This window comes from Copidosoma floridanum, unplaced genomic scaffold (genome assembly GCF_036245765.1).
Source record: "Copidosoma floridanum isolate Cflo_tuat_1 unplaced genomic scaffold, Cflo_Japanese_pri ptg000021l, whole genome shotgun sequence".
NCBI classification, from domain to species: domain Eukaryota; kingdom Metazoa; phylum Arthropoda; class Insecta; order Hymenoptera; family Encyrtidae; genus Copidosoma; species Copidosoma floridanum.
In genome coordinates this window covers 2,595,143-2,608,658 of record NW_028321898.1, presented here as the reverse complement: position 1 = coordinate 2,608,658, position 13,516 = coordinate 2,595,143, and the positions used below count along the sequence as shown (strand labels likewise).

The following is a 13,516-nucleotide window of genomic DNA, read 5'->3' as shown; positions in this document are numbered from 1 at the left end:
CACTTTGTGCCCATGGTAAGAAAAGATCAGATAAGTTTGAAGTGTTAAATTGAAAATTTTCCAATTAACTGTCAGTCTATAAAAGTTGTAAAATGAAATTTTATGAAAACTGAAGTTTGGGTTTTTTTAAGCAGCACACTTTTTTTTTTACAATTAATAGTATTATAATGTTTAGTTACAGTTATATACCAAAGCCAGACCGAGTCATTTTTATTTTGGATTAGTAAAATATGTGAACCTCTTTATTATATACATGAACGTCATCTTATATGTTAAGTATATAAAAATTTTAAAGCAGTAGATTAATATAATTGATATGATATTCATATACACCACTAGTCGAACGTCAAAATTAATATCATTTCACTGATTTCAATTCTATGAGTTACATAGGAAATACACGAAGCACAAAAAATACGAGCACTTGATAATTTCTAGAACTTAATTACTCGACTTAGCTTCATCATGCTTTTTTAAAAAATTTCTTTTATCAACATATCAAACTTACCTAATCCTACATATTTATTAAAAGGTAATTTTCACCGAGCTACATTGGACCTAAAACTTGAAAAACTATTAATTTTTTTAGGTTTCAACGAGCTCATTCTTAATAAAATTAAGAAATGTTAAATTTGATGAATATTCATAAGGTGTGTGGAGTAAAAACTTTGCTGCAACTGCTAAAACAATTCGTAAAGTTAAATTTAAACTTTAAAGTTCTGCCTTATAAGTTAGACATCAACAATTCAACAGTTCTTAATGCATACTCTAAATAATTAAAAAAAAGTCAATCATAAAATAAAAAAATTTGCGATAATTTGATCCACTAATTAATCATTTTCAGTAATCTCTTCAGTGGTTTCTGCTTCAAAGTTCATTGGTTGTATTACTGTTACCTTTATAAGTGATTAACATTTCGAACTATGAAGATCAGAGAACTTGATATGAAATTACAGACATTATCAACGTTTGAAAAACCAAAAATCTATTTGGAACAGTATTCCACTAGTTCACACATAGCTTCAAGAATGTTATATGTAGCTCAAACTCAGTTTTGTGATATTGAAAATCAGTGTGTTGCTGATTTAGGAACTGGCTGCGGAATTTTATCATTAGGAGCCTCTCTCTTGGGAGCTGCATACGTCATGGGATTCGATATCGACGAAAGTGCAATAAAAATTTGGCATAAGAATCGTCAGAAATTGAAAATGCCCATAGAATCTATTTGCTGTGATATAATGTCTTTCTTACCAGGTATGCTACATATACAATGAAAATTATATGTAACTGTAAGAATTAATAAAAATAAATGTTCATTGTTCAAATTGTTTATTCAGAAAAACAGAGATATTTATTAAAACGATAGTAGTCATGAAAAAAAGATTGCTATGTAAGCTATCCTCTCTATGCAAGCATATCTGATCACAAAATCCCTTAACGCAAAGAGTGTAAGCTCTTGTTCTAACAATAAAACTTTTTCTTATATCGAATAAAATTATGTTTTTTAAATAAGAACCTAAGCCTAGAATAATCAGTTGCACTTATTTTTTATATTTTAATCAGCGTTTGGAGCGAATATTACTACAAACAAAATATTTATCAGGTAGTTGAAGTGCAACGATAGAAAATTTTCGTTTGACAATCACAGCAAATATACTATTGTCTTAAACAATAACCGTGGCTTTTTTTGGAAGAAACATCAAGCTTAAAAAAAAAATTATGACTCTGGTTCACGAGAAGTTGTCAATTATAGTGATGCCTGTGCTCTATAAGTGTTTGTTGACTACTGAATAAAAATGCTGCATGGGGTAGTAAACTTAAAGTCGGAGTTCCTATATCTATATCCTATTTCGCCATAATACACATTTTGCAGCATTTATTTTGATATTATATGACTGCATATACAATTTACATATATGACAATATCAATTCAATCAACATCTAATAATTTTTCGCGCAGTGCATCAAGGTAACAAGACATGGCATAATTAATTACACCTATAGCTCTCATTCAAAATTTCTGTGAGAACACACAATACCTTTTGAACTTGGGCTTTGTTTTAAAACATTCTTTTAGTTATTAATAGATAAATTACTATCGTGCACGTAGAAAAAATAAACTAGACGAGTAGAATAAACTAAAAACTTTTTGTTAATTTTAATAAGAAAACTGCTTGGAAGAACACATATTTTAAACTAATTGTTTTGAAAAAGACAAGTTTCTTTTATGATACACACAAATTATGATTCTAACATGAATTCAAAAAAAGATATACGAGATGTTTTTAAATTTTGTGGGCAATACACATTTGATCATTAATTTTTTTTGTATTGATACATTCGTCACGAACATATGTTCACAGTTTAAACTATACTGTATGTTAAGTTTGTTTGTGAGAGGCATAATGGTTAGGCGTATTTTGCGTGCTAGGCGACTTTTTACTGTCAAAAAAATGGATCAAAGAATTTTCATCTAATTTTGTGTGAAAATGAAATTAAGCGCTCCAAAACACTTTAAATGTTAAGAGTTTCATATGCTGAAACTGTTCTGAACAAACAAAATTTTTCCAAGTGGTACAAACTCTTCCAAGATGTCCGGGAAAATGCCAATGACAATCATCGCTTTGGACACCCAGTCACATTAACAACTGATAAAAACGTTCAAGCTGTGGCGAAAGTTTTTTTTAAAATCGTTGAATTATTATCAGAGAAATCGCTTAGGATGTTGGCATATTGGTTGGCTTGTGCCATGAAATTTTTTCGAACTTTTTGGGCATGACATGTGTGTCAGCAACGTTTGTTCCAAAACTGTTAAATTTCGGTCAAAAAAACCATCGGATGATCATCGTTTATGAGCTGTTAAACGTTAGTGATGATTCTGGTTTGCCCAAAACGCTTATACTGGGTGATGAATTATATGATTCATCAGTATATGGTTATGATATTGACACCCAACCCCAATTGCTCCAATAGAAGAGCCCAGGTTAGTTAATACCAAAAAAAGATGCCAAGTTCGATCAAATGTCAAAGTTTTCTTACTGTTTTCTTTGATTACCGATGTGTAAACCACTCCCATGAGTATCAGGAATTCTTAGCGTATGGCCGTGCGGTCAACAAAGAGTATTATCTTGAAGTTATGTGCTGCTGGCGAGAAGCAATTTTAGGGACACGTCTGGAGTTGTGAAAAACAATTAATGGCATCTGCATCACGATAATGCCACTGCTCCCTCATCCTTGTTTGTAAGAGATTTTTGGTAAAAAAAGATACCACAACTACACCTCAGCCATGATATTTACTGGATTTGCCTCTCTGATTTCTTTTTGTTTCCAAAACTGAAAGACCTATGAAAGAGTGAAGATTTGCAATGATTGAGGAGATCAAGACTTCATCGCTGGAAGAGCTCTGGGCTATACCAAAATATGTTTATGAGAAGTACTTCGAGGATTGGAAAAAGTGTTGGCACAAGTGTATGCTATCTAAGGGAGATTACTTTGAAGTGGAGAACATAAACATTGATGAATAAATAAGTTTTTTTTTTTTTTTTTTTTTTTTTTATACAAGTCATCTTAATTTTTGAATTCACTTCATACATGCAATTAACACCTATGTTCCACTGCTTAATAAACTTTAAAATGCAGTAAGTTTAATGATAGTAGTTAACATAAATACGTTTTTAAATTAGTTTCTATGTTAGCTGATCATGCAACCGTTACCGTGACATCTATGACTTGTATGGTGTTTACCATGGAGATATGATCTTATTAAAGAATATCTGCTTCTTGAGGTACTTATTCCATTTTTTACTACAAATGTATACAATTTGTGTATAAACAATGATCGTCTCAGTGTGTTTTAATCTATTTCTCATTTTTTTTTATCCATTCTGATAAAGCTGGCACATCGAACAAGCGAACTATAGCGTAAAATTGCTCATAACAACGGAACAAAAGAAAATCTTACTATTTTGAGTAATTATTCATAGTTTAGCCACCTACGGATCGCTCGATTAGTTTGGCAACAAAAATAACGTTTATTGTGTAGGGTCAGAAAAAATTAACCAAAATTATTAAAAAAATAATCTGTGGTTTTAAAATATTTTCTTTAACTTTAGTAGAACATATAAATCTTTTTAACCTTTCCTTTTCTTGTTGTAGTAAGGTTCACGTTCTGATCCAGTTCTAGTGAATACATATTTAAAGCACGCATATCTGAGATACTTGACCTTAGATAAGGTGATATTTATCTCCTGAGCTTTTTCCTAGTCTTATTTTTTGTGCTCCGATTTGAGAAGATGCTCAATTCAGTAAGTTATGTATTTTCAAGGGCCTAGTTAGTAACATTCATAGGCCAGACCTCTTAATGCATGTCATCTAAACGAGACTAAAATTTTTTTACAGTTTTTGTGTATCGAGGTAGTTTTTATTTAGGTTTGATACAGAATTACGTTTTATTGAAGACAATAGTTCAAAATGTTACTTTGACGCCTGCTGTAAGCAACAGTATCACGTTCTCAGCTGGTGTTTTTGGATTTCCCAAATAATAAACTTTGGCTGTTATGGCTGCTTAGACGAACAGTGCTGCTACATACAAGTTAAATTAGTAAGTTATAAGGCAGTATTAACTATAAGGGGCATAGCAACAGTATATGTCAGTTTGAGTACACTAAAAATAATTTCGTACTATGAGAACACCAGAGTTTAAATTCTAAGAATTTAAAAGTACCCTGGGTTATTACAGTATAAGTATCTGTCTCATCAAACGTCAAAATTAGTACTCTAGAGAACAAAACAGTTCAAAATTTTACAAACCAAGCATTGTTTATTTCAGAGTCGAATGTTTGAATGTGCTCATATTGTTTGTCACTGCGGTGCAGTAGACTGTAAGAGCCTACACGGAGAGAACTCTGACACTACGTTAGTATAGGACTCTGCGTACCGCGTTTGTATACAGCAGTGCATACTGTAGTAGGCTCATACTGTACTCATGTTGCATCTTGCCGTGCTATGTTTGCTCGGGAGTCATACCAAATTGGTATAACTCCCAAGCAAACGCAGCACGGCAAGATGCTATAGTAGTACAGTACGAGTCTACTACAGTGCGCGCTGCTGCATACTCACGTAGTACACAGAGTTCTATACTATCGTAGTGTCAGAGTTCTCTCCGTGTAAGGAGTAGGGTGCCATGCCACAGCTGGATCGTTTGTAATGTTAGACATTGATCGCTAAAGCAAAGCTCACCGCAACTTGCAGTTCCTTGTATGTATACATATATACACGTGTGCGAAAACATATACCTATCAAATCGCCCACAGTTAGTTGTTAATAAAATAATTCGATAAAATTTCTGAACAAATATACACATAACGAATTTTACGAGCAGTTCAGGCAAAAGCACCGTAGAACAGAAACTTGAATATTATATCTTATTGCACGGTAAAAATTTTTGAAAATTTCGACCATCAGACACAAATTGATTTTGAGTAATATTTTTGCATCGTACGTTGCTATTGATTTTTTATTAACTGTAACCTTAAATTCAAAAGTGTGGTATCAAAAACTTATATTATTGCATGCACAAGAAATACGTCTCTTTATTTATTTTATAAATTTTTCTTATCAAGCAAAAACGTACTTCTTTATTATCAAAATGACAAACTGCTACGGTATCAGGTGTATTGCCTTTGTGGTTTATTCGTTAAAGGTACAGTAAGTTGCGGTACGCTGAGCTGTAGCATTTTAGTGTCTAATAGTACAAACGATTGAGCTGTTGCGACATACTCCTTAGGCTGTCACAGCCTTCCGCAGTTCCAAACCGTATCGACACAAACATTAGACCTTATGAAAAGCAATGCTTTATTCGTAACAGCTCAAGCTGTTTCGTATTCGAAGACTTCGATTTTTTGAGCGCTGTCAGAATCCTGTACCCATTGGGTCTGTATAAAATCAAAGCGTTTTTTTTTTGTAGCAGATGATGTTTGACAACGTGTTTTGATGCACTTTTTATTTCGAGTTGCATATTTTTTAAATTCAAAATAAAATATATGTTCTATTAAAACCTTAACATTTTGACGTTATTAGGTATCAATAACGCTGAGCTACAGCTTGTATTAATAATTGTGAAAAAAAACTCTATTAAAGTAGTTTTCTAAGGTATGGAATGTCAATGTATGCTCATTTTAAGATTTCTAATTTTACTCCCGAAAAGTTGCACAGACTCCTCAATTAACCGCCAGTCAATGTAATTAAATCGCGTATATTCGCTATGCGCCTATGTCAGGTAGCGCCGTTGAGTGAGAAAAATTATCCCTTGCTAAGATCACCAGAATGCACGGAGCCTTGTAAGAAAATTTCTTAATAAATTAAAAAAAAAGGTTATTAAGAGTGAATTTACCTAAATCAGTGATTTAAGTGTGTATTATATTAGTGTGCAGTAATAAATTTTGTTTGATGTAGTCATGTGTACTACAATAGCAGAAAAAATTAAAACGTGGATTGTGACTGTAATAACACAGCATATCTGTATCAGCTTGATGAGCTGACTTCTGTATTACTTAATGGAATAAATTAGCTCTATTCTTTCTCCATTAATAAAATGTGTTTTTGGCTAATTTGAACATAGTGTCTCTAGCTAATCGATAAAAAATCTCATTTAATCTTATCTGATCCCTCTCTGATGGCTTGTCACTATGTTATTTTGGTACATCTTTGCCCCTGAGCATCTTATCTGGTTAATATGTTCAACTTGTTATCTAAGACCTGTACACATCCATCCATGTGAAAATATTCGATCATTATTTCCGTGTTGAAAATACCCAAGCCGATTCTACTGATAAACGAGCGTCTAGTTGCTAACCTTTCGTGCTTTTCTAAGATTTTTGATCACTTGATGACAGGAAAAATTTATGATTTGCTTGAAGACCGCTTCTTCCTTTCTAAGCTACAATCAGGGTTTACACGTGGATATAGCACTTAGTCTGCCCTGTTGAAGGTTACTGATGATATGCATGCAGGGTTTGATCGTGATCTTGTGACTTCAACGGTATATTTCGATTTTTTTTGGGTCATCAATAGTATAGGATATGCAGCTTTACTGCGTGCACTTGGTGAATCCCGAATTTCAGGTCATGTAGTTCATTTCATCCATTTATATGGCAGCGATAATTCCTTGTCCATGTTACGTCTTTATACTACGTTAACAGATAGATTGCCGAGGATGTCAGAGGTACCACAAGTATGTTCGGCTAGGCCTATGTTATTTTTGGTTTTTACTAATTATGTACTGTCAGTCTTGCGTTATAGTAAGGCTTCGCTTTTAGCAGATGATTTGAAAGTATAGATCCAGTGCGCACTGTCAGAGTTGGGTCGTAACGTGAAGTTTCTTGCGAGCAATATGAGAGCAGTGGTTGATGGGTCGAGAGAATGGGGGCTGCCTTTGAATGATGATAAGCTCATTGTGATCCTGTTTGCATCATTACAGCAACACATGCTTCAAGATAATGCCTTATTGCCGCCTTAAATGATGGGTTTTACTGTAACTCCCTTATCTTCTACTGTGTAGAGCCTTGAGTAACTTTTCTTGAAGATCTTTCATAGAATAGCCATGTGTAGCGTGTTTGTTTGAGAGTTTATGAGGTACTTCACTGATTACGATTCAAAGAGGGTTTTTTTCGACTTAGATTCCGAAAACTGTAAGCTTGGGCTTTAGTGCAAATAAGAAAGTCTTTAACCAGAACTGAGATTTATTGGCATCAAGATCGATACTGTCGAGGTGTTTCAGACGCTCTCTGTAAAGATTGTTACGTTGCTTGAGCTGGACAAGCTTTGTGATGGTATTCTTAAAATTAGTAAGATAGTATCTAAAGAAAATTCTGCTGTAGGTAAAATCAGTCCTGGCACTTTAGAAAATTCTGAAGATTCTTTCTTGGAATCCCTTACGACGTTTATTGTCTGTTTTAAATTTACATTTATTTGTAACCATGTTCTAAATGTTTCACATAAATTTGGGGACCTTGAGTACACAAAAATAGACCTAACTGCTGACACTATCATAATTCTTAAGTTTTGCAAAAATTTATTAGACAATAAGTATAAACTTTTTATTTAACTTGAAAAAGGTAAATTAGATTGGTTGTAAAAATGTTTGGAACAAAAATGGTACCATTTATGTCTGAAAAAAAGATTATTCAAACAGAATAGTAATAATACACAGTGAGACAAACTAATCAAGATTAAATTGACTACAATATCTGCCGTCGGATATCAAATGTTGAACGGGAGGTAGCCTTTGTATTCCACATCTTAACGCGAACTTAATAGGTGATCATTACTACAATACAGTAGCATTCTTAACAAAACACAGCGTCGATATAGTAATGTCGACATTATGATGTCATGGGATCCAGACTTGTGCGAAATAGCGGGGGCTGCTTTCTAAAACAGGAATTCGTAGGTATATAACCGGTGGTGGAGTGGTTTGCTATTGAAAGACTGTTCTTTTCAAATATTAAAAATTTTAAAAAGTGTACACATAAACGTGATCAAACATATGATACTGGAAGTCTCCAATGCTTCAGGCAAAAAATTACTTATTGCTTCAGTCTACCGGCGCGCGGCGTCCTGGTATTTCGTGAGATTTTTTAATGTCTTTCATCGTTTTGTCCAGTCATATTGCAATTTCATCATTTTAGGTGATTTAAATGTGAACTCTTCGTTAATAATTCTTTCAACATCAAAGAGTCTTGGTAACTGAGCACTCGCTATATTTGGTGTCGTTTGAGGCAATGCATCACATAGCGAACACGTATCCATGGCTTGACACTTATTACTGATTCAGCTGGTAAGATAAATTATCACCTGTAGTTTCTTTTAACGTTTGCGTAGAGGAATGGATAGCGTTTCATTGCAACTTCACGTCATTGATGATTACGCTTCTATCTTGGCTTTTTGTGTACGGGTCCTTAAGGTACTTTTCAGAGTCAAAAACATCTGCAAAGTGTCTGTGCCGTGGAAAACGGTTGAAATTAAGGCTGAATTCAGAAGGTGCGACATAATATATTAAAGCTCTAGGAGATCGTGGGACCCACGAAATATGGATGAGTATAAGGAGTTGCGTAAGAAAATTAAAGTCGATATAAGGAGGGCTCAGAATGCCTACCTCCGAGATAGACTGAACAGAGAGTGCGATAAACCTAACTTCTGAAGAATTTTTAGTCTTTTCGGGATTTCTGCTTGTAGGCCACAATTATCCTTAGCATTTTTGCTGGTCTCCTCACTGTTTGACTTTTTTTTATTAGTTGCAAGTGCAAGCCCTTTTTAGTTTTTGCCGGAGCTCAATGAAATACTTCTCCTAGTGACCGACCTCCCGGACGGGTATGACAGTTGCTTATGTATTGTGCGAATTTATCTTAGGGTCGTGGTAGTTATGGTATCTCCCTAGACTATTTTTCTGGTGCTTTTCCAAATCCTGCAGTGTATCTTAAGCATGTTTTGAATTTTTCAAGATTAAAAGTTTGTACTCTTTTTTACTGTTACTACTCTTGAACGAGTGCTCAAGAAACTCGTCTTGTAGTAAATCTCTATTATATTTCTAAAGTTTTTGATTATATTAGCTCCCAACAAACGTATTATTATGTGGAAACAAAGTCGTTACTTTTATCACTTTAATTGAATCTTAGGTGTAGTTATAGTACCCGATTAGCTCTTATTAGAATATTTGACAATATTAGTCCTGGTATACATTTAGCACTAGTAACGCTTTTAATGTATTTTAATTTTTATTGGCTGTTTGACATTATTAGACATGCGATATTGCTTTGTTTGTTGCTAGATTTCTACTTCTTAGCCAGTGCCGTTAGATGGTTACACTCGTGTTTAAGTCATCGCACGGAGGTGGTTTTGCAGCTGGATGGTACACTGACTGATGTACGTTCTATAACTTCACGTGCACTGCAAGGCTCCTCTTCGAGCCCAGTATTATTTTTAATAATTATTGTAATGTATCGCGAATGCGTATACGTAGTGGTTGTGTTCGAGCGTTGACGAGTTCACGATTTTGTAACTACGAGCTTGTTGTCAGGACGTAGCAGCGTATGACTGCTGTGAGACTGCCGACCCGGCAGATGTACCAAGTACGGTGCTGTGTAGTACAATGCCTCTTATCTTGATTGAAAACACTTAATTATTTATTAACCTTGTGTTTTTACTTAGATGCAGCCCCAATACATTACAAATTGTGATGAGGAAAATTTTGAAAAAAATCCTCGTAATGTAAGTGGCTGCAAAGTGCGTAGTATATATAGTGAAAAGGCTTATGGCGGCAAGTTGCTTACAGAGATAAGAATATTTTGTTTCAGGATTTCGTTATAAAATAAAGTATATGAAGTCGAAAAATAACAAATATTGTAATGCTCTTTCTTGATTACCAATCAAAGACTAAATCGAGATCTTTGATAACGATTTTTTTCCTTTATATTTTATTAAAATCGGAATTTTAATGTAGATTGGAAAATGGAGCGTTCAGAGACTTTAAAAGATGAAATCTAAATAAAGTTGTATTACACACTAAAGTTAGCTAACCTAACTCAACCTAAGATGAACTAAAAAGTTTTGCAAATAAAAAACATGAATTAAACGTTGAGAACGATTGTCTATTCTGGAAATGTTGCATTGTTATTTCAAGCAAACTTGGACCAAATATCTTGAAGTTGTTACATGCGTCACACATCGGCGTCGTAAACATGAAAATGTTTGCGAGATCATACGTCTGGTGGCTGTGGTTGGATTATGGTGTCGAAGAATCAGTCAAATAGTACTAAATATGTTCGAAAAACCAAAAAAATCCTGGCAAAGCACTGCTCATATCATGGCCTTGTTTAAAGAATGCATGGTCGAGCATTCATATGGACTTTTTAGGTTCTTTTCGTAACAATGTATATCTATAAATCATAAACGCACATTCAAAATAACTGAAAATGATAAATTTTGATAGCAATACAAAATCGCAACGTGATATTAAAAAATGTAAAATGCTTTTCACAAGACACTGACTACCAATACGCATCCTGAACGATAACAAGAGACAATTTGCTAGCTCAAAATCCAGGATTTGTTAACAAACTGGAAATTCAGCATACGTTCTCACCACCTTATCAACCAACTACAAATGGTACTGCGGAGAATTTTGTCAATTCGATAAAATATAAAGAAAATAAAAATATAAAAGGGAGAGAGAGTCTGAATGATGCTATCGATTTGTTTTTTTTCGATGACTGAAATTTCATGCACTGCAGCACAGGCAAAAGTCTAGCGTGGTTAATGTATTGATGTAAACTGCGTACACGTTTGGATGTACTATGCTCAGGGGTAACTGAAAGTTTTAATGAAAAAAGTCAGCGTGCCCAAAGCAATTCACACGGATCTTGTAATGTTGACTTTGTATTGTATCAAAATAAAACGATCACGAACTACAGTGTAGACAGGAAAAAGTGTGTGCCAGGAGTGATTGAAAAACAATTGTCCCCATTGACTAACATTGTCACAGGTGAGCCAGAAACCGTGTAAAAGCGAGACAAAAACCAAATCGTACATGCAGAGCCTGCATACTAGTTGTGTCGTTCCACGCCCGTTGCTGCTAAGTTAAAGGGCAGAGAAGTGTAATGTATTGCAAATGCGTATACTTATGTCCGAACGTTGACGAGCTCAACTGATCATGTAATTACGTTCTCGTCATTACGATGTCGCAGTATGTGACTACCTTGGGACTGCCCACTTAGCAGATGCACCAAGCATGGCACTGTTAAGTACAATGCCTTTATCTTTATTAAAACCACTCAATCATGAACCTGTGATCTTATGTGCATGCCATCCCAATACATTATACTTATAAACTTAGTTTTGTCTGTATTACTATTTTCTAGTGCAATGCTTTTTGCAGACGATCTTTCAATTTATATCAAATATAGGCCAGTGGATCTAAATATAGGTATAGAGCAGATAAACTCCGATATCGGCCTGTTGAGGAGTGGTCGAGGAAATAGGGCCTCGTCCCAAACGATGGAAAAAATTCATGCTGTGCTTTTCGATTCCATTAAACTCCACTGACGTCTGTCGTATTTTTCATAAGCTAAAAAGTTTTTGGAGCATGTTGGATATTTTACTGGCTCTTCAAGCAGACTCTAGTGGGAGGATGGCATAGGATGCGCTCCCCGACTAAGCTTGTGGTTCGTGTCTCTTTTGCTTGGAATTCTAGACCTCAGCCTCAATCTCTAATATCTAATAAAAAAAATTTATAAAAAAATCTAATCATCAATAAACTTTTACTTTTTAAATGTTTGCATGATAATTAAACTTTTTTAACATTATTTACAAGTAGTGTTGAATGAAATTTTTTATATACTAAAAAAAAAATATATATTAATATTAACAACACTCAGTAATAAGTCTTTTATGGTGAGGAAAAGAAATGGTGGTACAATTTATAAATCAGTAGTTTTAAAGTGTTTTATTAATATACGTAGAATTTGCTTGTTTGATATAATCATTATTTCACCATTTTTATCTTTTCTGGTACATAATCAAATAACACTCTCATCTTCTTCCCTCTTATGAAGCTGCAAAAGTGACTGATAAGTAACATCTTGTTTGACAATATTTTTTGCATTTTAATCGTAATAACTCCGTTTAACTCATTCGAAAACACCATGTTTGCCTTAATTTAATTGTCGCTTCATTTTTTATTGAATTTTCTTAGAATATTTTTGAAAGTTTCAATAAATTGTCTTTAGCATTAAAGACATTTACGAGCTTTCTTAAAATTATAACATCACAAATGGCGTTGTGTAACACTAGCCCTTCTTCTGATTTTAAAAAATCGGTAGCAAGATTTTTTAATTTAAATTTCGCACGACCTATTCAATCATCGAGTAATTCTCTAAATATCCTGAGAGTCTCTGCAAAATCAGAAATAATTTGAAAATTTTTAAGTAAACCATGCTTTCTAATGTGTGGTCATAAAGTCGCTTATCAAAACTTGCTTTATGAGCAACTAACTACACTTTCTTTGATTCTGCAGATAAATCTAAGAAATATTCAAAAGATGACAATACTTCAGTGATTGTTAAATTTCGAATTGATGTATTACAGAGGTATAACTCATCATTAATTTTGTTGAAACCCGTAACTTTTATTGCTCCATAACTAATTTCTTATACCAGATTGATACATACGTTAAAAATGTTGTGATTACATTTCATCACAATTTGAATAATATCCACGTCAGCTTTGAATCTAGTAGATTCTAAATCGAAATAAACAACTTTGTCTGAACAAGTAACTTAATCACATATTTCCTCTTCTGAACTTCTTTCGGCTTCAAAATTACATTGACTCGTGTATGTCACACCTTCTGACTTTTCCTTATTTTTCTTTAAATTTTCAAGTTCTTGCTATAACTTTAATCTCCGTTCTTTACTCGAAACTAATTTACTTTTTACTTTTCTTGAAACTCTTTTTTTTTTTT

The 13,516-nt window shown here is 33.7% G+C and overlaps 1 protein-coding gene across 1 annotated transcript in view; it reads left to right on the top strand.

Moving 5' to 3' along the window:
• Window positions 1-13,516, top strand: part of LOC106645396 (Methyltransferase like 5) — a 229,279-nt gene that overhangs the window by 138,334 nt on the left and 77,429 nt on the right. The window contains exon 2 of the mRNA XM_089594935.1: window positions 845-1,254. Coding sequence (XP_089451061.1) covers window positions 924-1,254 — 331 coding nt within the window. The 5' untranslated portion in view covers window positions 845-923. The remainder of the gene's footprint in view (window positions 1-844; window positions 1,255-13,516) is intronic.